General features: G+C 37.1%; 2 protein-coding genes, 1 long non-coding RNA gene and 1 pseudogene across 12 annotated transcripts; 2 read left to right on the top strand and 2 right to left on the bottom strand.

Annotated features, from left to right (window-relative positions):
- The first annotated feature begins 335 nt into the window (after window positions 1-335).
- On the top strand, window positions 336-6,992 carry LOC103979923 (actin-related protein 2/3 complex subunit 2B). 8 transcript variants are annotated; one of them, XM_065146079.1, is made up of 11 exons: window positions 336-517; window positions 654-720; window positions 881-1,085; window positions 1,283-1,452; window positions 1,720-1,797; window positions 1,886-2,018; window positions 2,304-2,395; window positions 2,465-2,524; window positions 3,182-3,236; window positions 3,606-3,848; window positions 3,952-6,992. In XM_065146079.1, exons 1-10 carry the CDS (start codon window positions 459-461, stop codon window positions 3,800-3,802), a joined length of 1,116 nt encoding a protein of 371 aa, XP_065002151.1. In that variant the 5' UTR covers window positions 336-458; the 3' UTR covers window positions 3,803-3,848; window positions 3,952-6,992. The 8 variants fall into 8 exon arrangements, with proteins under 8 accessions (XP_065002151.1, XP_018684733.1, XP_065002154.1 ...); XM_018829188.2 differs by having other exon boundaries at window positions 2,468-2,524; window positions 3,952-6,991; XM_065146082.1 differs by having other exon boundaries at window positions 450-517; window positions 871-1,085.
- A 533-nt stretch (window positions 6,993-7,525) lies between these two features.
- Window positions 7,526-10,975, top strand: LOC108953435 (uncharacterized). Its single transcript, XR_010495567.1, has 2 exons — window positions 7,526-8,934; window positions 10,678-10,975. It is a non-coding gene; the product is annotated as an uncharacterized LOC108953435 (long non-coding RNA).
- Window positions 10,976-12,363: 1,388 nt separating this feature from the next.
- On the bottom strand, window positions 12,364-14,047 carry LOC135636408 (autophagy-related protein 101-like; annotated as a pseudogene).
- A 33-nt stretch (window positions 14,048-14,080) lies between these two features.
- LOC135635188 (autophagy-related protein 16-like) lies at window positions 14,081-22,604 on the bottom strand. Of its 3 annotated transcripts, none has more exons than XM_065146086.1 (6): window positions 22,355-22,590; window positions 20,721-20,978; window positions 20,498-20,624; window positions 18,223-18,404; window positions 17,935-18,130; window positions 14,081-14,457 (listed from the first exon to the last, which is right to left on the bottom strand). In XM_065146086.1, coding segments are annotated over exons 2-6 (543 nt in total). In that variant the 5' UTR covers window positions 20,723-20,978; window positions 22,355-22,590; the 3' UTR covers window positions 14,081-14,421. The 3 variants fall into 3 exon arrangements, with proteins under 3 accessions (XP_065002158.1, XP_065002159.1, XP_065002157.1); XM_065146087.1 differs by having other exon boundaries at window positions 20,721-20,929; XM_065146085.1 differs by lacking the exon at window positions 20,721-20,978 and having other exon boundaries at window positions 22,355-22,604.
- Window positions 22,605-22,645: the final 41 nt, after the last annotated feature.

Here is a 22,645-nt window from a genome sequence, read left to right as displayed (position 1 = left end):
ACAATGAGCATTCAATTCGGTCCCACCATTATTGCAGCAACCACAGCAGACGATAACTTGAGCTTTAAGCTTCAACTTGCCCTCTCTGTCTTCTAATGAAGTTGAGTTGGGTGGACCTAAGAATCTTGTTGACCAAATCTCCACATCTGCAACATAAATCGAAGTCTATCAGCAGTCACACCACCTGATTTCGTAGTTGAAGGGTCGTTTTTCCCAGTACCAAAAACTAGTAGATGGAGCATATCATTGTAGAGTGCTCTGTAATCAAGGCAATAAATGGTTGTTAGCATGAGAATTCGTTTGCTTCAAAGAGACAACACATCATTGGAAAGGAGTTGCTCTCACCTGCCTCTTCATCAGCTTGTTCTTGAAATTAAGGCTTGCATGCAAAGCAACAAGGACCATTCATCCACATATATACCATCATATACTCTCTTCATGACTTTCAACCCACAGATATGGCATTCTTCAACAGGGTGTCACCTGCACTGGTGGAAATCCTGAACAAGTTGCAGAGGTATGGCTTTTCTGAAACCTAGTCCCACCTTCATGGAGCTTCTCTTCATTCAAGCAGACTCTAATCGAGTAAACATGCATGTTCAGCTTCCAACTGCTTTGGTCACTTACATCCTCTTTATCTTCTTTCTTGCTAGTGGTGAAAGCTTAACAGACTTCGATCATAACCTATATGAATATGGCTCAGTTCGATACAATATCCAGGTGCTTTTGCCACTCTGCATATAATTGGTTTGCGGGATCATGTTTTCTTGATCCCACAACATCAAACACTGCAATGGAATTCTGATTCTTGTAGCCTTAGCATAGTAAGCATACGCCGTTCTTTTATCCTGGTTTTGACACTGTCAATAGCTGTGACTAGGCATCGGCATCAAGTCCACAAATTGTTAACTTGTCCACATGGATGCCACCACTTTCTCCAGAGTTCTCTTCAGATTGTCTACCTGACTGTGCCCTACAAGATGTCAAAAGGGTATATCTTGATTCTGCAGAAGTAGTGGAACCTTCGAAGCAAGGTTATATGCTTACTCTCAGAATCGACTTTGCGGAACTTCCACAGAGAAAAGGTATGGAATTCTCCTGTCCTCTGTATAAACAATAAACACAAAACAACAGCGGCTGGAGAATTCTTAATGCTCGGTCCTATCCTTGACAGTGAGGATTTAGATCAATGTAGATGAAACAATCTGCTTGACCTTTCAAAGCTTTTCTTAATATACAAATTCTGACATCCCGATAGAAACTGACATCCAGACTATTTCAGAAGATCGGATGAAGGCTATCAGCGAGATCTCCTCATTACACGCAGTCATACTGAGTTCACAAATGAAGGACATGTTGTGGAACCTTGAACCCCGGTACATGGGCAATGGCATGTGCAACCCAATCAAGATTGTCCATCAGCTGAAAGAGCCCTTCTTTGTCATCAAAATGGTACTTCAAGAACATTACCATGTTTGCATGAAATTTCCGTAAACTTCAAGACGATTCGACTTTTTACACAGTATCACATAAACTTAAGCATGCCAATTGAAAAAGGTATCAATAGATCAATGTCATGATTCAGAAAATGAGAAACCACTCAGTGAATGACCATTTCGCATACAAAATTTCCGTTAACAATTTCTTTGGCTTCCATTTTCTGTGTTTTTCATGAGGCCACTCTGTTGTCACAACGAAAACATCATCTTTATAATGCAGCTGGAGAAGACAACCGTGATATATCCCATGCGCTTCAAAGATGATACGGATGTAATTTTGGCAACATCATTCTTTCAGGTAGGCTGCTGACATAGCAAGATGATGCTGACAACAACCTATCTTTACCTATGTTTGTCATTCTGAAAGTAGAGGAACTGGATTGCAGGAACTTGTAGATGTTAGCAATTTAGAAGCACACTACAAAGCACCACGTTGCACCTGGTCACCAATCCCTCCTCTGGAGTTGAGAGGAGAGCCATTCCAATATCTGACAACAAATGGAGGATTTGTATCCCTAGGTATAAAGCATTTTTGTTCATTTCTGCCCTTCTGTAAGAAAAATGGTGTAACTCATGCTGATGAATGATACTTGCATCTGGCGGACAAGGGTTTCCAAATCTGCAGCATTCTGTTCCAGTTACAGTATGCTAAACATTATATGTTCACGTACCGTCAGGGGAATTCAGTAATAACAAGTTATATAAGTATTTGTTGCTTGAAGAAACAACCATGGTTTTTTTTTATGAGACTTAATGTTTAATAACCTGTTGGTATAACACATTGTCTATCTGGGGATTTTGCAGAAATTTTCTCACAACACATCAGAGGTACAAAGGCAGACAATACTGTCTGGAATTTACTGACTTTCGTTTCCTATGTAAAGTATCATGTAAAGGTGAGTGATTGCAAGAAAATCTAGTTCCATTGGCAGATCCTAGATCAAGAACCTGATACAACATTTCAGCAGTGCACCAGAGGCTTTATCCAAAGAAAGATGAGGCAGCGTCAGGAAAGCTTAACTGAGGTTGATATCCTGCTATCATGAAAACACTTCTTTAAGAAAGAAATACTAATAGCAAGAAGTAACTTGATAGTTCATGTGTTTATTGTCATATCCTTACTAGACTTCTATTCATGCCCATTTGTGTTCATATCATTGATTTTTGCAATATTTTCCCACATTTGATCACCATTTCCTCCCATTCATTAGAAAAAAAACCACCAAATTAGCTAAAAAAATTAAATTGAAATGGCATAAAATAACTTGGATTTGAACAAACTTCTAAATTTGTGATAGTTATTCAATGATATGTGGTATATATTCAATACCCTGAGTCCCTGACCATCACTTTGATTGAGTTCAGATCCTGGGTGGTATATATTCAAAATACTGAATGTTGGTCGAATAATATCCCCTGATCCTATGCTCAACAACATCTACTAGGAAAAAATCTAAATGTTTTAAGTTGTATGTCATGCAGTAAAAAATTTGATAACTAGCAGTATGAGTATTCATGTTAGGATCACTTACCATGAAGATTTGTGTTAGGTTCATGCTACATTTCAATATTTTATAAATATGACCATCTAATAACCTACAAGATGCAGAAACTTACGTCCAGTACTTGCAGTGGCTAGTTACTGACAGTGCAACGCTAAATTGTATACTTACTAATTGCAGGTAATAAGAAGTGCAAGAATCAGAGGAGATGAAGATGTCAAAAAACATCAAATCGGTAATCATAAACTTGGATACTTCCATTTATGATTTTTTAAAGTCAGTAATTTGGTTCATCGAAGAATCTTATATAATGTGGAATAGTACACAATTATCAGCTAGCTAGTTTGATATAAGATTAGGGACTACATTTTTATGCACATTCTACAACACATGCATTATTTGAGATAATGGATCTAGTGTAGATAATTACTATTACAACAAACCTTCTTGCAGAACATGTATTATGCTACACATCGAAGACCACCATTGGTTATTGGCAACAATAGCATAAGTTAATTCTCTGCTAGTCATATGAAACAAGACCAAGTAATCATATTTATTCCTTTTAGCTCATTCTTAACGTTGCTTATGTGCATCAATGCAGGTGGTCACAAAAATGTTAAGAAATTGATGAATTTCTCAAGATCAAAGATGTTCAAAAAGAGGTATACAATCATAACTAACAAAATCAAGAAATTCCACTATCGGATCAAAATAAAGTGGCTACTACATCGGTTTCGACGGCAATGGCTTAGAGTTCAAAAGATCCCTTTGTTGAGGAAGTACAGAAAATTAGATTAAGCATCATCAGCTTCCCAAATAAACCATTATAACAAATAAGTTGTGTGTAAGTCCCTCACAGATCTCCATCAACAAGTGAAATTTTACATTTTAATTTTTAAGCAAAAAAAAAAAGGCTTGGAGTTCAATTCTTTGATTTCTTTGGGTAGGAGGAGCAAAAGGAATGGCTGTCGATGCATCTCATCTTGAAAACAAAGGATTCAGGTATATGCTGGCATAAATTGTGTTGAAGAAAAAGAAATAGTTCCATGCTTTAGAACTCAGGTCAAACTCTCAAACAGCACTTATGAACAGCTGATATTTTCTGCTTACTGGAGTGGGGCTGTAACTTTGATTGTGTGGCCCTTGTATGCTATGATTGCTCGTGAGGTATCAGTATATAATTATGGAGCCCAAAATGCTTCTCCAAACACACTATGACAAGGATAAGACGGAATGACAGATTACAGGTAAAACAAAACAGCTATGGCCTGTAAAGGCTGATTAATTTTATGAATACCAGCATGCATAATCTACTTTCAGAGGCAAATATGAATGAACCCATTGCTGTGAACACTGCTCTCTCATGATGTTAGCCTCAAGGTGATACCCTTTATGAACCAATACATTTTGAGCTTCAGCTGAACCGTATCTGGATCACTGGAAACAATAGAGACCGTTCAGTCTCGATCTGAAGTTCACTTACAATCAGTGTCTTAAAGATCTTGTCTACCATTATTCTTTTCTGTTGTACAATCTCCAATATCTTAAAGAAACTATTCCTTGCAGTGAGGAATTGTTCTTAACAAACAGAATGAGTATGATATGGAAGATTTTTTACAGGTAATCATAGATTATAAAATGCAGTAGACTTCTAACTATTTTGAACTGTCTGACTGTCAACATAAAGCTTTCAGAAAAGTGGCACATGCTCAACTGTCATTGTTAGTATTGTGTCAATGATGGTTCTAATCTATCCTTGAAGATCCAGTCTCATTATTTGGTCCAAGAAATGTGGATGGCGTAACTATTTGCAGATGGTTCAGCCAAGTGCAGTGAGGGTTGGCAATGATCCTTAGATCAGCTTCTAGTTTTTCCTCGTTGTATTAAGCACTATATCAACTGCCATTAGACTCGAAGTCCTTGGGATGCCAACGAGAAAGAAACAAATCTTGTTGGCAGTGCAATGCATATAATGAAATCCAAATGGTATTATATCATTGTTGTAATACCCTTTTGTTTTTCTTTCACTAACTCGAAAAACTATATTTGACACACACCTCACAAATTATTATTTACTTCTTATTTGGATTTATACCTTGATATGGAAGTCATTCCATCAATCATTTTTTGTTTCATAGTTCTAATACAAATAAATTTGTTCAATCTATATTTAAAATTAAAACTAATATGAAATAGATCTTCTCATACTATTTAGCATTCTCCCTCATCTCACCCTCCCTTTTCGTCTTTAGTTTGGGACTAACTGCAGGGGAGAATTGTGAAGCAGGAGAAGGTGGAAGTCATTATCAGAAGAAGCAAGTCCTCCACATTTTTTCTTTTAGTTTTTAAGTTTTGAAATACTTGATTGATGTTTTAGTTGATTAATATTCCATAAAATTTTAATATTCATTAATTTAATATTTTCAATATAGAATTGTTAATGTTAATTTAATTGATTTAAAATTTTGTATCATGATATAAAAAATAATAAACCATATCTTGTGATGTTAATGTTTTAAAACCATATTAACAATATTCATATCTTCTTGTATTGTATTAGATTACATTGTTAATCTTAATGAAAGATTTTTGAAATTTTGTATGATGACACAAAAGTTAGTAAATATCATATTTAAAGATTTTTGTCTTCAAACCATATTAACTGATATTCATATCTTTCTGTAATAAATTAGATTTTTTGACAAAAAAAAAATATTTAGGATGATTGTTGGATTCGGTTCAAGGTTGGTTTTGGACCCAAACAAGTCAGTTGGATCCAAAGGCAAGCTCTAGATTGGCTTGGACCAAATTTGACATAGGTTGGATCCCTCGATTGAGGTAGACTAGATCTGACTTGGGTCAGGTCCGACATGACTCTGACACCAAGTCGGTGTGGCTCAATGGCCCAACATGGTCCAATGGGCTAGAGTGACTTGAATAGCTTGGAGTGGCTTGACGCTCGATAAGGCTGAACCCAAACCAGGCCAATTTAAGTTGGTTCGGTAGATTCAATGTGATTTAAGCTGATTTAAATCTGATACAGGTCAGTTTTGGATGATTCCAGATGGGCTCGAGTCGATTCAGGCTTGTTCAGCTTGATTTGAGGTCAGCTTAACTTGAAACTAGACAACTTCAAGTTGATTTTATGTGATTCTAGATACATTCTAGTTGTATCAAGCCAGTTCAACTTGAGTCCAAGCCAGTTCAGCTTGAGTTTAGGCCAATCTTAGGACTAGCGGGCTAGTTACCCCTTTATCTCTTGGTCTAGTGAATTTTAAGAGATTCTATATGATGTTGTTTTATGAATTTTAAGATTAATCAATCATTAACTTTAACCATTAAATGAAATCGATGTCGATATTATGATGTGTATGTTTGACATGAATTTTACTATATGTATGAAGTACATGTGGCTGTGGAGAGTGATTGAAATTGGACATTTTTATGTGTCCTCGACAAAGGGGCTACCAACCCATCATAGTATAGAAATTCCACTGGACTGGATCTATCATGCCATATACCAAGTATGGTCTATGTTGACACTTTCAATATATATTTAAATGTCTCTTAGAATGTGTGTATGAATGAATGAATGTGATAATATGATGATACAGATGAGGACATTGTTTTTCTATAAAGGGCAAGCAAACCAGTACTTGTAGGGTGATTATTGGACTGTCAGATATGACGACTTCATAGTTCCTCCATCTACTCCATTTGTTGTTACAAGGAATATGTATTGGCGGAAGAGGGATAACACTCTGAGTTTTGTTTATATGCTATTGGGAGAATATAAGAGATCATGTATTGACGGCTGAGGGATACCACTCTTATATGTTGTATGTGGAGCCTCAGCCTCTCCATCTATTATTGGAAAAGTGCACCATCAAGTATTCGATCTTTCTGCATATATTATACGTTGATGTCCCTTAACAGTTGTGTAGATATTGGGCTATGTTGTTTGAGTATTCATGACATATGCAAAATTCTTTATCAGATGAATGAAAATATTTCATAAATATTGAAGGTTTATCTTTATGATTTTAAGATTTCTCAAAGGTTTCTGTAATATCTCAAGAATTGTTTACTTTCCTTGTAAATAGTTGATTTGATCTATGTTACAATAAAATGTAAATGATTGAGAAAAGCACAATTAAAAAAAAGAAAGACTATGTAATTATGGATTTCTAAATAAACGTTTCCACGCGGTGTGAAGTTTCAACAATTGTAAAACTTGCTTCAGCCTACAATACCCCTCGATTTCTTTACACACACGTCATCAACATAACGATGGAGATATCAATCCATATGCAAATCGTCCCCCAATTTACAAAAGCGAACACCTTTTGACTAAAAAGAGCTCCTTTTAATCAAGGTGGAAAGTAAAAGCATATGCATACATCGAATGCATCATCAAGAAGATAGCTAAATAACGAAAAAGATCATGAAATGGGATTGGAGAACAGTATGGAAAACGATTTAAAGAACCTGCTTCGGTGCGACGACACATGCGTACATACATGAAATAGGGGGTTTCGACAACTTCCCACAAACTCATGCTCATTACGAAAAGGAATGAGATCCTCCGTGGCGATACAAAGATATGCAGAGGTGGAGGCGGAGGAAGAAGATGATGGACGCGACGCCAGCAGAAACCGGAGAGTATTGGGCGGAAGCATGTCGGTGGCGGAGAGAGAGAGAGAAAGATCAGGTTAAATTGGAGTCGGCCAAGCCCAATTTGATTCGGGCCGTCCGATCCATTATTTAGCAGATAGGCACAAAGATTATGGCCGTTCGGCAGTTGGCCTCTCTCCTCGATCCTTTTCGCTTCTCTATCCGTTAACACGTTACCCCTTCAGATACCGGTGTAGTTGTTGGTAACGTACATAGGCCCTACAGGATCTACCGACTGGGAATTAATCGGGATAAAATTAAGGGTAAGATCCAGGGGTGGCCAAGATTCAGTTTTCTTGGCGATAAAGATGTGCGGCTTTCCGTAGCCCGCCTTCTTCCTCTCTCAATTCCCCTCGCATCTCTCCTCATAGAAAACAGATCATCTTCTATGTCGCACGATTTCTTGTGATTTCTTTCCGTTATTGCATGTTCCTCTCGACTACCATCGGCTTTTCGGCTTAATTTTGGATATCGCTGTGGAGTTTTGCTCGGAAATAAGGCGCTGTATTTTCGGCTTTTGGTGCGGGATTTTCTTCCTGGGTACATCTTTGATCGCAGTCACGATTTGGGTTGGGAAAGATTTCAAGATTTCTTTTGGTTGGACTGGGTTCGATAGATTTAGGTTTTCTTGTGGTCTCTGGAAGGGCGAAAATTCCTATGAGACGTTTCTCGAGTGCCCTTTCTTGCGGTTTCTTATCTGCGGTGAAAAAGACATGAGTTTGAGTGGCAAGATTTCAAGATTTCTTTTGGTTGGACTGGGTTCGATAGATTTAGGTTTTCTTGTGGTCTCTGGAAGGGCGAAAATTCCTATGAGACGTTTCTCGAGTGCCCTTTCTTGCGGTTTCTTATCTGCGGTGAAAAAGACATGAGTTTGAGTGGCAAGATTTCAAGATTTCTTTTGGTTGGACTGGGTTCGATAGATTTAGGTTTTCTTGTGGTCTCTGGAAGGGCGAAAATTCCTATGAGACGTTTCTCGAGTGCCCTTTCTTGCGGTTTCTTATCTGCGGTGAAAAAGACATGAGTTTGAGTGGCAAGATCCGTAAAGTTTGTAATAGGAATAGGCCCTCTGCTGTGGTGGAATCTGTGAAGGGTGCTAACAGGAGAGAAGAGGCAGAAGCCGAGAAGGAATCTCTTTTGCCTGCAGAAGAGAGTGGAGGAGTGGCGACCGGTAGGGGGAAGAAGGACTCGGCGAGGAACGTCCAGTGGAATGATTGCAAAGGCGACAATCTGGTAGAGATTTTGGAATTCCAGCCCAGGTCAATCCCAACTCCCTGTACCAGGCATTCCTACTTTTTCAAAGGCTTATTTAATCTTTCTTTCTGATTTCTTTTCTTATATGGTTGAAATAGACGAACTAGCCATCTCTGTTAGAGGAAATCTACCAAATTGTTGCCATGCTAGCCATCTATGGTTTACTTCATACATGGAGCACTGATCTTTATAATTGTTTGGTGGCATCATTGTTCTTCTGTTCTCTTTTTTATATCACTGATTTATGCAGGTGACTAATCTTTTTGTTATGCAGTTGATTTACTTTTCTTTTTCATAATTTAGTGCCATAGGTTATTGTGTATATAAATCTTTGTGTTATGCAGTTGCTTTACTTTTTTTTGGCCAAAATTTAGTATATGTGCTTCTATGAGCGAGATTAGTATTTTATAAGTATTTTCCTTGGACTTGATGACTGTATTATTTATGGTGTATTTGGGAACACATTTGAGATGTGTATTGAGGGTCCAATACATATTTCAAATGAGAATTAATATTTGATAAATTATTTTCAAATTTTATTTGGTTTGGATGCTACATTACAAATACTCAAAGGGTGCTATCTCAAGTTAACATTAACATTTTAGCATTTGTAGGATGCTAATGTATTTTTTTAAAATTTTAAAATATCTTATGATATTATCTAAAATTATAACATTACCAATATGATTTAGTGAGAAACTAATATGATTTATGTCTTTTATAAGGTAATTTTTAATTTATTTCTAAATATTATTTATTTATTTATATGATTATATTTTTATTTGTTATATATCTAGGCAATATATATTTTTTAAAAGATTACTCACACATATATATGTTTATTTAAATAAAAATATATATATTTACTTTTGAATAAATATTAAAGAATATTAAATGGGATCAATTTATTATATAATATTCAACATGCTTTTGAAACATAATTTTAATAAATAACACTTACGTCAATGTAAATTTAAAATATAATTTTCATCTATTGTTATCAAGCACTCAAAGCATTCCATAATTGCACATTCATTCAAGTTTCTTTTTCAAGATGCATATTAAAAATATAATATTCCAAATGTAGCCTGAATGCCTCTTCATTAGTTAACCTGTTACGAACAAGTATATGTTACAAGAAATTATGCTAACAAATTCAAACAGAGTTTACACTAAACAGAGCTGAATACTTGGAAAGTAACCGTGTTGCTGATGCCCTATCACTGCAAACAATATCTTTGTTGTTGTTGATTATGAAAATCCAAGCGGGTTACATGACTAAGATTTATTTAGATGGAAAACTGGTCTAGTTCCCTTTTAGCGTAGAGCTACATGTGATAGATGGTCTGTTAGAGGACACGGTTTTGGTTTTGGAAAGTAGACATCTCTAAAGGAATTGCGGTGGAAGTGCCTAAGGATTGATTATAAACTGCTATTAATTATAATCATATGGGTAGTATGTGTTTAAAGAGAGACTGGATTTTGTTTAAGAAAAAATGTAGCTCTTTAAGTGTATCGTAAAGGGTCTATGTGGCTGTGTAACAAATTGGATTGAAGTAGATACTTTTGGATTATAAAATAATCATTCTAAATATTTTGATATTACATGCCAATAGAGACATTTGTTTTTTGTTATCTTCTTTTACAACTTGTTGTGGAAATTAATTTCAAAGGCTTGTCAAAGTAAGAATTAATTTTCATATCTTTGGTATATATATACTTATAATTTTTTCCTGGATTATTTACAGTGATTCAAGCGACTCTGAGGATGAGTATTTGGATTCTTGTTTGTGCACCATTATGTAAATCTTCTGCACAGATTACATCGTTTCTGCAGTAGAAGTATTCAATACCAACAGATTGTGGGAGGCTCTAATCACAGAATACATAGTCTGCATTGCTCACTATTTATTTAGTTGATGTAGTGGAAAATCTTGAGGATGACCTTTATTATTGCTTGACTTGAAAGTGTTGCTGCCTATCAAAGAGAGAATCTTTCTTGACATTTTAAACTTGTTTTGTCGGAAGAATTATGCACATTCCATACTTGATGCCTTTTGTGGAAGCAAATCCTTCTTCTATGCTTGCTGGAGTTCTGTTATTGTGTGTCCATCTTCTCTTCTCTTTTCCTTTCTTTTCGTAAGTATATCGATTTGTTTCCATAGTGACTGCTTGCTTCAGTATGTGGTAAGAACATTTGAGACGTGGAGGTTCACCTCTTCTACCCTATGGATAATCTCGACAGCACCTTATCCATGGAACGAAAGAACGCAAGCCTCCAAGATGTTTTGAAGGATAAAAGGCCTATGAATCCCCAAAAACCCACCACAAATCCGTGTCCGGTGCCGAGATATAACCATATGATTTCTTCCCCGTCGCCGTTCATACGATTTGTGCTATACATGACTATTTATCTATCACAACCGTGTAGGGTATCCAGGCCCCAGGAAATGGGTTGGAAGTGGACAACCTGATATCTCCAACTCTTGTATCAGAGCTGGCACACTGTTCAAGCTAAATGCTTGTGTTCTCGGCCCCATCCTGCCTGCAGAATATGTTCTGATCTTATCTTCACAAACAAGGAGTGAGCTGGGAGGTGATGGCTTCCATTTTAGGGCACATGTTAAATACCACCTCTGCTGACTAGTTTGCACCCCATGATGGTGGACCATTGCAAGTTCTACCCTTTCTGGAATGACATTTGAGACAGGAAAATTGTTGAAGAAATAGTTCATGTTACAAGAGGTGTAGATGCTATAGCTCAGGCATATTGCTCACAGTTGATCCGTGTGGCTTGCGGTGAAGGGAACACATACTGGAGGTCATGGCAGGGAAGGAGGGATATGTTCTCTGTGTTTGTGTTTGGCCTTCTCTATTCTGGGACTGGTCAAGCTTGACAGGGATACTGGGGAGAAAGATAGAGCAAAGAGAAGAAGATTCTATCTTTGATGGGAGACAAGTTGAACTCCAGAGAGTCATATCCCATTTAGCATGAATGGGGAACTGAATCCAGTCATGTCATTCAATGGCATCTTGGGTATTCTTTTCCCTACTTTGATGATGAAGATGCAAGAGAAAGGATTGCACTGATCGAACCAGAAAGTATTGGCAGTACCCGTGACCAAGTTTTGGGTAATGCAAAACATTCTAATGCAATCACTAAACTAGAAGAAGATTCATCCGATGGACATTAGAACAAATGTTTTCATTCGTTACATATGGATACATCTAAGTGACAAATTACTCACTCTCTTTTGTTTCACTTCAATATGGATAAATAGTACATTTTAAAGTAACATACATTAGTTTTATGTGTGCTCAGATAGTGCAGCAGATCCCACATGGCGGAGGGACCCAAGGGATTCACCTAGGATGCCTTTAGCTGCCCAACCAAGTGAACAGCAACAGCTATCTTGTATATATCTCCAATGAGATGATTTTTACTAGATCCAATAAAATATTCAAATTCGTACATGCCAAGAATGAGCTATGTTTATTGTAGATTACTGTCATCTACCACTGCAGGAGTGTTGATCACTAGCCAATACTCAATTGTAGAATATGAAAATTACAGGTTGCAGACCTGATGCAAGTTCAGCGACAGAATAGAAGCACATAACATGGCCAGTTAAAGAACCCTATTTGGTGCACGAAAAGTCATACTTAAACTTGCAGATGAAACAAGTTAAAGAGCAATATGAAACACTGCGAGCAACCGAGACAGACGAATGAACATTTGAGCAAAAGTATGTAGTGCATATCATGATATAACTTGTTAGCCACATTATAAGTTGGCATTGATACTCACACTGAAGTGCAGGGGCAATTGTAGTCTGCCATGATGCCTTAGATGTAGTTCAGGAAACTGCAACAAATGATGAGGATTTAATAGGCCTGTCCAAGGGTTATGTACAAGATCAATGGACAAAATGCCCCTTCTCTTCAGCTTCATTCACCACCGAGTATAAACCTGGTTCAGAGAAGTAGTTGATATTAATTTACCATGACATTTTAAGCAGCAATGGTTTCTGTAGCATGAATAAACATTTTTAGAAATGAAAGGATGACTGTATGCAACTTACGCCTGCATAATTTTAAAGTCAACTGAGCATGGAAGGATGTCCAGTCTGCAGCATCCTCTTAAGCACATCAGCATGCCAACCAAAAGAGGAGTCTGATGAACTGTCGAACATGTCGAGAAAAGGTGTTACCTGGAGATCGAGTTGTGTAGAATCTAATTCACTTAATGCACTAAATCAAGCATTGTGGCTACTAGGACATAGAGAATGGTGTCCGGACAAAGCAACCTTGGAGTTGAGATCCCAAATGGAAATGATATAATCTCAGAGTTTTGTACAGTTGGAATGTGGTCTTTTTTCTCATCAGCAAATCTTATAATTTGAAACAAGACTTCACATAATGATGACTCTAAGGCAGCATGTCTCGAACTGCTCTCTTCAGATGCATTTTCTAAGATCATAAGATATATAGAAGGTTAGATTATCAAATAATAAAATAATGATAAAATTGGCAAATTCAGAGAAAGAGCCTTACTACCTCCAGTGCTTACGGGTGCTTTGGTATAATGAGATTTACCATGAGATTTAGGGTTTGACACATGTAAATTGATATACCACTGCTCCCAATAAAGGCGCTCAATTTTGTTCCCAAACCATGTTGCATGCTTGTTTTTGACCTCGTAAAAAGATAAGCATACCTGCACCAGCAAAAATTTCATGAACGTATCAGCCTAAAAAAAATGAAAATAAAGTCCTAGCATCATCTGTGAACCGTAAGTACTGATAGGTATCTGATAATATAAAAGCATAAACCTGGCATTTTCTGTTTGGATGTTTCTCTACCCAACCAATGAACTGGTCAATCTTTTCATCTATCTTCTATTCAATCTCATGATCTCCACAACGAACCTGCATGAAAGCTTCAGGATAAGATGGCTATAACAGAAACATAAACGCAAAACAAAGAACTTCAACGGAGACAAAAGCAATGCAAATCACAATTAAGCAACAGACTGGCAGTCTTTTACAGGTCAAACGCAAACCATAAACTAACAGCACACTTTATAAAGAAGCAACACACCAAACAGCACCAAGGCATGCCCAATTTTCTTGGTTGTCAAGTCGATAATAATGCATGCCAAAACTTGTGGATTGACTGTTTGCTACAGAATCCGGTCATGTGCATAAAGAGAAGGTCATGACAACTTGGACTGATAAACTATGGATAATTGGATATATGCTACCTAGTTAAGAAAGGGTGTCCAATGATGATGCCACATTATGACACCATACACAAAAAAAATTGAAAGAAAGCAAACATAAAGAAATAAATCCAAATGGGACACTGTATGCAACAACATATGCCAGATATGGTTACAACTCAACAGTTTAAGTAGCTTCTGTTATAAGGCAAACAACTTAAATAGGTGAGCTTGAAGTGTTCACACTCAACATCCTTGGGCCGAACAAGTCCTAATGCTCTATGGAAGATAATTGTATGAAATATGCCTGCAAAAAAGGAACTGATAAATATATGCAGAGGTGTCCAAAAATCAGCAACAGATAAAGACAACTGCTGAAGATCAAAGGTCACAGGCAGTATACGCACTATAACCACATGGTCTGGAATGCTAAAGCAGTTCCAGCATTTGTTTCAGAAGTTCAGAAAAAAATATACATGATAAAGAAGGCATAAGCAAAACTAGAGATTAAAAATAGTTTACGCCACTTTGATTCAAAGAAAATTTGTAGAAAGTTTATTCCATGATGAAATGCTTCAAGTATAAATAAATAAACAAAAAATAGTATGTTTACAATTTTCCTTTTTTTTATATTTAGAGTGCAGGAAAATCTAAAGTTGTGTTAATTTTGGAAAAGTGAGCTTGAAAACAGCGAAACCATGGACTGAAGAATTTAGCCTTATATTTTCCTTGCAAAATCGGAAAACTAAATTGTATATTTATGACATGGCGCCACATAAACTTCTATATGAATGATAAATTGGTGTGACCATGTCAAATTGAAAATCTCGTGGATAAAAAACGTAAATTTTCATATAGCGTAAGGGTTGAGCACTTTCATATCTTTGCAATTAACCATTTTTTTTACCATTGCATTGTTTTTTCGCTCACTTTAAAATCTTTAGTTTCCCAAGAAATCTAGAAAGTAACTTTGATATTCTCAAATACAAAAGAATTCTTACCTAAATCATTGAAATGACACCGAATTTTCCTTTAATTGCATGTATATGCAAGTGCTAGACCTTCCGAAGCTATAACAATTTACATTTTACCCTTTTTCTCTCACGAAACTAGGAATCTGGCAAAGTCAGACCAACTTATCATTCGTATCGAGGTGCGCACATGAACTATAACTCAGCATTGCATAAGTTGTTGGCATTTGTAGCACGTGTTGTGCAGCATGACACACGGCTATCACATGCCTGACATCTACATACAGGGGCATCTACGATGCATCAGCAAAAAAATAGCTACGGTGAGAAAGCCACTACATGGTAATCAGCTGATTGTACAAGACTAACAATCGTAAAAGACAAATGCTACACATCCTAATCATAGTCATGCCAATTCCACTGTTTAACATAAGCAATAATTGAACTTACAACGCAGCACATCTTGTATCTCTGTCGGCACCACCACCTGGTATTAATGATCGAAGAATAGTCAACAAGAAATTAAAGCGATAGCTACTAAGCACGCCTGAAATTACACGAAGAAGAGGCAAGAAACGAGGATCGGTATATGCGAACCTACTCGAAGCTACTCGAGGATGAGGTTAGGAATGAAACGAACAAGGGCCAAAAGGATTTCGGAAAATAGGGTCTCACCAGTTCCTTGAGTTGGCAGGTTTCGCAGTTCATGGAACCTCCCCTTCGCGACACGCAAAGGGATCGAGATCGGAGGAAAGAACGATGGCGGAAGGATCAGATAGATGGGATTTCGGTGGTGGCGCAGGTGGCGATTCTAGGGCTGCAGAAGGGCGAGTGAGAGAAGAAAGCGGACGGGCCGTCGACGGTAAGAAGGGAAAAATAATGGCTATTGTTATAAAGGGTTTATTAGGCCTAATAACCCGTTTCCATGACACAAATCCGACCCGATAATATGGATCGGAATCCTCAATCCGCTAAATGACCTAATTATTTACCCGCTTACGGATCCTTAGAACTTGACCCGTTAGATGGTTGAGTTACTAATGGGTCCCAAATTCATAAAGGACGGGAATCACAAAATCCGAATGTATCACTGAATTATATATGGTTGATTTATTAAAGGTGAAATGACTCAGTTTTACTTATACAAATATTTGTACTTAATCTCAGTAATTCAATTTATTATAATAATAAAAACATTAAGACTACTTTTAATATATATATATATATAGCTCAAACTACTAATATTAATTACAATTAAAAGTAATTAACCTTAATTTTCTCTTTATATGTTTGTTAACACAAGGAATGTAGATGGGGAGATTTAATCTTAATGGAATTAGAACATAAATCATAATATAAAATATGTTAATTATCTCATGACAAATGTTATCTAATATCGATTTGATATTGAAGTTTTAGGGTCTCATTATTATTGTTGGAATATTAGTGAAAATGTCTTACAACCTAATGGATTTGACTAGGTTTCTTTGTAGTCTTGATAGTTATACTATTATCTTTTTCCAAAGAAATAAAAATAAAAATGTACTTTGTCACTTAATTATGATATGTTGAAGCAATAAAGTTTAATTATTAGACTGAATTAGGGACATATGAATCAATATCAGTAGAGCTAATTTTTCTTTACCAACCTTTATATTTTATCTAGGACATGAATTTTCTTCAAAAATGATAAGCAAATGGATATCTTGCTGCTTTAGGTTGGTAGAAAAAGTACAAACCAGTTTCTTCAAAAATGTTTAGTTTCGATAAAACCAGTTTCGTAATGATAGCCCGAAAGCGTACAAGGCAGTAAGCTATTAAAGAGGTTTGCAGTAAGGATAAATTGCTTAAGGTAAAATGCAAATCATATTTTTAGAGTGGTTCGGTCAACGTGACCTACATCCACTTTCACCTTCCTCCTCCGATGAGGTCACCGGTGTCCACTATAGGTCTTCCTTCAATAGGCGAAGGCCAATCATCTTTTACACCCCTCTTCTCCTTTTCACAGGTTTAGGAGATAACCCTTATAAGCACTCACACTCCTCTTTTACATAATTCTAAACTTAAAATGGAAGGAATTTATAAAGAGATTGCCGTAGCATTTTCTCACTTTTGTATTCTCTATGCTTGTGTCCTTTAACCAGGGATGAGAGGGGTATTTATAGGCTTCAAGTTGATTCAAACTTGGAGCCTAAAAACATCTCATCCTGGGTTTCCCGGGCATGGGCGGTACCACCGCCGCCACCCAGCGTCAGTCTGACACTAACACTGCCCTGGGCGGTACCACCGCATAGGGGGCAGTGCTGGGTGGTACCATCGCCCAGACTGGCGATACCACCGCTTGGTACCCTCCCAGGGTGGTACAACCGCCCAGACTAGCGGTACCACCGCCTGACACAGTCTCAAAGATTGTGCCACGATAGTGAGACTTCTTGGGGCATTGTTTGGGCCTCTCATTCGGCCTAACACAGTCCTTGCATGGGCCTAATTAGCCCTTAAAATTTCAACATGACAGTTTTGTACTATATGAGCTATGACTTTCGATATCAGCATTTAATTGGACCAAAAAATTTATCGCTGTACATACAGCTCCAACAAGTATTTAAATCCTTAGATGAACACAGACCAAGATATTATACTTCATATTGGTATAAATTCAATTATACAATTTTTTGAGGCACATTTGTAAAAAGAAAAATCCTATCGATATGAAGTAGACAACCATATGGAAACATTTCATAATTCATTGATAAATTAGAAGGAAAAAGAGTCACCATAAAGCTAGAAATCACTATTATAAGAATTGAAAGTACCTCATTTAGCTTTTCTGCAGAATTCATCTTCTCAAGCATCCAACGATCAATTAAATCCTTGTTCTCAGTCTCTGTTTTTTTCAGTTTCAATCTAATCTCCTCAAGTTGTGCTTTGAGTGACTGGTTTTCACTCATTAACAAATCCAAAGCTTTTGTCTTTTCATCTAGGTCCTGCTTAATTTGTAGGTTTTCTTCCCTGAAACATTTGTTTTTATGAAATTAATATGACCATACTCATACAAATAGCACTTAGTTAAACATGTGTAATACTGGTTGTATAAAGGCAACCTTGCTAGTGAGATGTCATTTTGCAAATTATTAATTGATTCTTCTTTCTCTTGAACGAGGGCTTTTGATTCTCTGCATTCTGCAATTTCTACCACAAGCTGTTCAGATAACCGTGTGTGAGCTTTGTAACATTGTTGCAGTTCCAGCTCAAGGTTTTCAGCTTTTTCCTTCCACTCCAAGCCCTGCTAGATTTCAATGCTTTGTAACACAACAGACCATATATATACATACATAAATTTATATACATTAATGACCTGAGTGAAGATGATTTATGTTATTTTCAGTCATTCATCACCGAATGACCACTTTAGTCTAACATAACAACAACCAGAATTTGAATTTGAATTCAATCCATTAGATATGACTTCATTAAGAATAGAATGTGTCTAAAAGCAAATCAATAATGTCTGTTATGGGTGAAATACATGTGTTATAATGACTATTGGTTAAGTCTGAGTTTATTCTAAATGTTGGTTGGCCTTTTGTATGCATAATGTATTATGCACATATATGTCCATTTTACCCCAAATTATAACATTAACATCCTACTAGCCATCCATCACCTTTCTGCATCCTTTCACTCTCTTCATTTCTCCTCCCTTTGTCTCTCTCCTCTCCCTCATTGTCACCAAATTCCCAATTTCATGATTTTATAATTCCCTGGAGTTAATTATCTAACTTCTATTATTTTTGAAGTATCTGGCCTTCAGCTTAGTTATTCGGTTCGAGTACTGAGGATCCTAAGTATGTCAGACATAAAAAGCCTGATCCAAGCGAAGGAAGTTTTACCAACAGAGCAAGGGTGGGAAAGACAATTCCTACATTGTCAGAATTCGGTGCAGGGATGAGAAAGAGGATTAAATTAAAAGTTGGGGAGAATTTGTAAATGGCAAATCTCACCCTGTTCCACCCAACTGTCACTGCTATCTTTTTTATTAAAACCATCATACCAAAGACATATAAGAGATGGACAAACTTAGCCTTAACCTCCCACAATTTCTTTTGGAGAGATGAGAACTCAATTGTATCTTGATATGATAGAAGAAAATCCAATATGAGGATACAACCAATGAAAAAATTTTCATCTGAAACTCAGTTGAAATTCACCACCATCTTGTCATAATCCGAAACATAGAAGACCCCGTCACACCTCCAATAGCACAGACACTAATTAAGGATTGGACACAGTTTAGTGGCAAACCAGTATGACATGATCCTTATATATGCTACAAAAAATAAAAATTAAATCCTTATTAAGCCGACTCATCCTTTTTAGGGCTCTACAATTCCTGGTGTCGCCTAGCGGGCATGTCTGGCTAAATGCAAATGTTATAGCTGTCATATAAGCCTAATTTTTTCATGCTTGCACATGATGGTTGAAAATTTGGATAGGTTTATATAAACTTTATTCAGAATGGTTTCTATGTAGTTTCAAAGGTATTCATGCAAGATTGTAACTTTACGAGGTAATTTATGAAATAACTTGTGGTTGGAGTGGCATGTAAAAGAATTACAGTCTCATTCTCTGGTGACTTAGATCCTTGAGCCATGTCAATCTAGATCAAACTACACAAACCATTCCAAGGATCAATGACACTGCTCATTCTCTGGTGACTTAGATCCTTGGCCACAATGGCGATTCTTTATGACAATTAATTCAGATATAATAACGAGATAAGGCCAGTCCCAGATTTTCACAACAGTCTAACTAAATGACTATGCTTTTATTTCAAAGCATACTCAAGATAAAATTTTATGGTATGTGTGCTTCGTTGACGATAATGATTTTGACTAATCAGAGTCTAGCTAGCATTGACCTTTGACCATCAAAACAACTTAGGAACTTGGGTTTTGAATAAAAAGACTAAGACAAAATGTATCAAGCATATGAAGTGAAAATTTAGCAATACGACAAGAATAATTAAGTCATACTCTATGGTTAATTAGGATGGATAAAAAGTTTCAAAAGTATAAGTTTTAGGGGTGTTGAATTAAGAGCACAGGGGAGATGGATTAAGGAAGAATCAATTTCCGATATAGCCTCCAGACAGCAGCAGTCATCGAAGTCGACATCAAATCGCATGTTGTGTAAATTTAATCTATTTCCAGAGAGTATAATCCAGTTCCTCCGTGTTCATAGGCATAAACCTAACAATGGTCGTTCTCCCGTGGTGTCGATCCTGCTCTAGGATAACCGACAAGCACCGGAACTCCCACTATTACATCAATAGAGGGTTGCCATTGCCCCCGATTCCATGGTGCAGTCTCGACGTACCTGCGCGACGAGGGGTCTGGAGAGGGCGTTGATGGCCCGAGCGTGGGCGCCTTCCTCGAGCAAATGCCGCTTTCGGAGCGCCACGATGGCGCGCTTGATCGCCGCCGTCCCGATCTCTTCCGGGCTCCTGGAGATCCAAGAAAACACAAATCAAAATCCAGCAAGCAAACAGCTGCCCCAACACAAGGACGATTGGAGGGGGAAGTGATTGGAGCTTGCATACATGTCTCCGAATCGACGCCTCAAGAGCAAATCAAGGGGTCTGGGGGCATCGAATCGATCGATGTTCCTCCTCTTCACCCGAATCGACGATCGATGGGGAGGAAGTGAAAGGCAGAGCTGTTTCTTAGATGACTACGGGTTTTACTGGGAAGAAGAGGAAGCCGAAAGCAACCCGACCCGGTTTGTCGGCTGATGTTGGTTCGGTCGTCTCTGGTTCGGTCCGTTGCAGAACCGATTCGTCGAAGAAAAACCAAACCCGCTGTGAGCCAACATTTTTAATTTATATTCAAAATAATATGCATTTTATTTTGGATAAAAATTGATATATGCATGGACCGGACTCATTATATATTTTATCCATAAATAATGTAGATATTTTTTTTATCTAAAATAATATGTATGAATAAATATTTATATCTAAATTTTATTTACAAGTTCAGCAAATTAATGACCTGAGGATGCATGAACCTGAAATGGTACATAAATATAGTCGGCAACCAACTATGATGCCATGCCATTGACAGTAGCAGGGAAGAAGGTTGACGATCAGGAAAACCAAAGTGCCAATGGCCGGCGATGGAAAGGAGAAGAGAGTACCAAACGAAGAGGAACTATCTATCACAAGCGGCTTGACATTAACAGAGTTACTTGCCAATCTACAGAAAAGACAATTAGATGCAGCTAAAATAGCCTGCAAGTGTCATGTCATCATCATAGAAAGCCTGGGATAAGTATACCTTCTGATGAAATAAATTGATTTTAATTTAAAGGGACTAACTTCATTTCTCACAATAAGAATAATCTATTCTTATCTTTGGTTGCCACAAAAGAAAACATCATGAGCAGTTCCACTAATTCCAGACTATAGAAACTGGTAATTAAGTGTAACTTACCGATCGGATTCGAGTTAAAAGATAGTTAAATAATTCAGTCAAAGTATTTAAATGGATTGATTTGGATTAAAAATCTCAGTCTCTCCATCTATTATTGGAAAAGTGCACCATCAAGTATTCGATCTTTCTGCATATATTATACGTGGATGTCGCTTAACAGTTTTGTGTAGATATTGGGCTATGTTGTATGAGTATTCATGACATATGCAAATTTTTTTATCAGATGAATGGAAATATTTCATAAATATTGAAGGTTTATCTTTATGATTTTAAGATTTCTCAAAGATTTCTGTAATATCTCAAGAATTGTTTACTTTCCTTGTAAATAGTTGATTTGATCTATGTTACAATAAAATGTAAATGATTGAGAAAAGCACAATTAAAAAAAAGAAAGACTATGTAATTATGGATTTCTAAATAAACGTTTCCACGCGGTGGGAAGTTTCAACAATTGTAAAACTTGCTTCAGCCTACAATACCCCTCGATTTCTTTACACACACGTCATCAACATAACGATGGAGATATCAATCCATATGCAAATCGTCCCCCAATTTACAAAAGCGAACACCTTTTGACTAAAAAGAGCTCCTTTTAATCAAGGTGGAAAGTAAAAGCATATGCATACATCGAATGCATCATCAAGAAGATAGCTAAATAACGAAAAAGATCATGAAATGGGATTGGAGAACAGTATGGAAAACGATTTAAAGAACCTGCTTCGGTGCGACGACACATGCGTACCTGAAATAGGGGGTTTCGACAACTTCCCACAAACTCATGCTCATTACGAAAAGGAATGAGATCCTCCGTGGCGATACAAAGATATGCAGAGGTGGAGGCGGAGGAAGAAGATGATGGACGCGACGCCAGCAGAAACCGGAGAGTATTGGGCGGAAGCATGTCGGTGGCGGAGAGAGAGAGAGAAAGATCAGGTTAAATTGGAGTCGGCCAAGCCCAATTTGATTCGGGCCGTCCGATCCATTATTTAGCAGATGGGCACAAATATTATGGCCGTTCGGCAGTTGGCCGCTC

Source organism: Musa acuminata, chromosome BXJ3-4 (assembly GCF_036884655.1).
Source record: "Musa acuminata AAA Group cultivar baxijiao chromosome BXJ3-4, Cavendish_Baxijiao_AAA, whole genome shotgun sequence".
In the NCBI taxonomy this organism is placed as follows: domain Eukaryota; kingdom Viridiplantae; phylum Streptophyta; class Magnoliopsida; order Zingiberales; family Musaceae; genus Musa; species Musa acuminata.
This window is presented reverse-complemented; position numbering and strand designations above follow the sequence as displayed.

Coding starts and splice junctions, on each gene's coding strand:
- LOC103979923 (XM_065146077.1), top strand. CDS start 592: ATGCATGTTCAGCTTCCAACTGCTTTGGTCACTTACATCCTCTTTATC. Junction 2,396..2,464: donor ATGTAAAGTATCATGTAAAG/GTGAGTGATTGC, acceptor ACAACATTTCAG/CAGTGCACCAGAGGCTTTAT. Junction 3,237..3,605: donor TGTCAAAAAACATCAAATCG/GTAATCATAAAC, acceptor GCATCAATGCAG/GTGGTCACAAAAATGTTAAG.
- LOC135635188 (XM_065146085.1), bottom strand. CDS start 22,398: ATGAGCATGAGTTTGTGGGAAGTTGTCGAAACCCCCTATTTCAG. Junction 20,625..22,354: donor GTCGAAACCCCCTATTTCAG/GTACGCATGTGT, acceptor TTGGATCTCCAG/GAGCCCGGAAGAGATCGGGA. Junction 14,458..17,934: donor CTGCAGAAAAGCTAAATGAG/GTACTTTCAATT, acceptor CCTTTTTTGCAG/GCATATTTCATACAATTATC.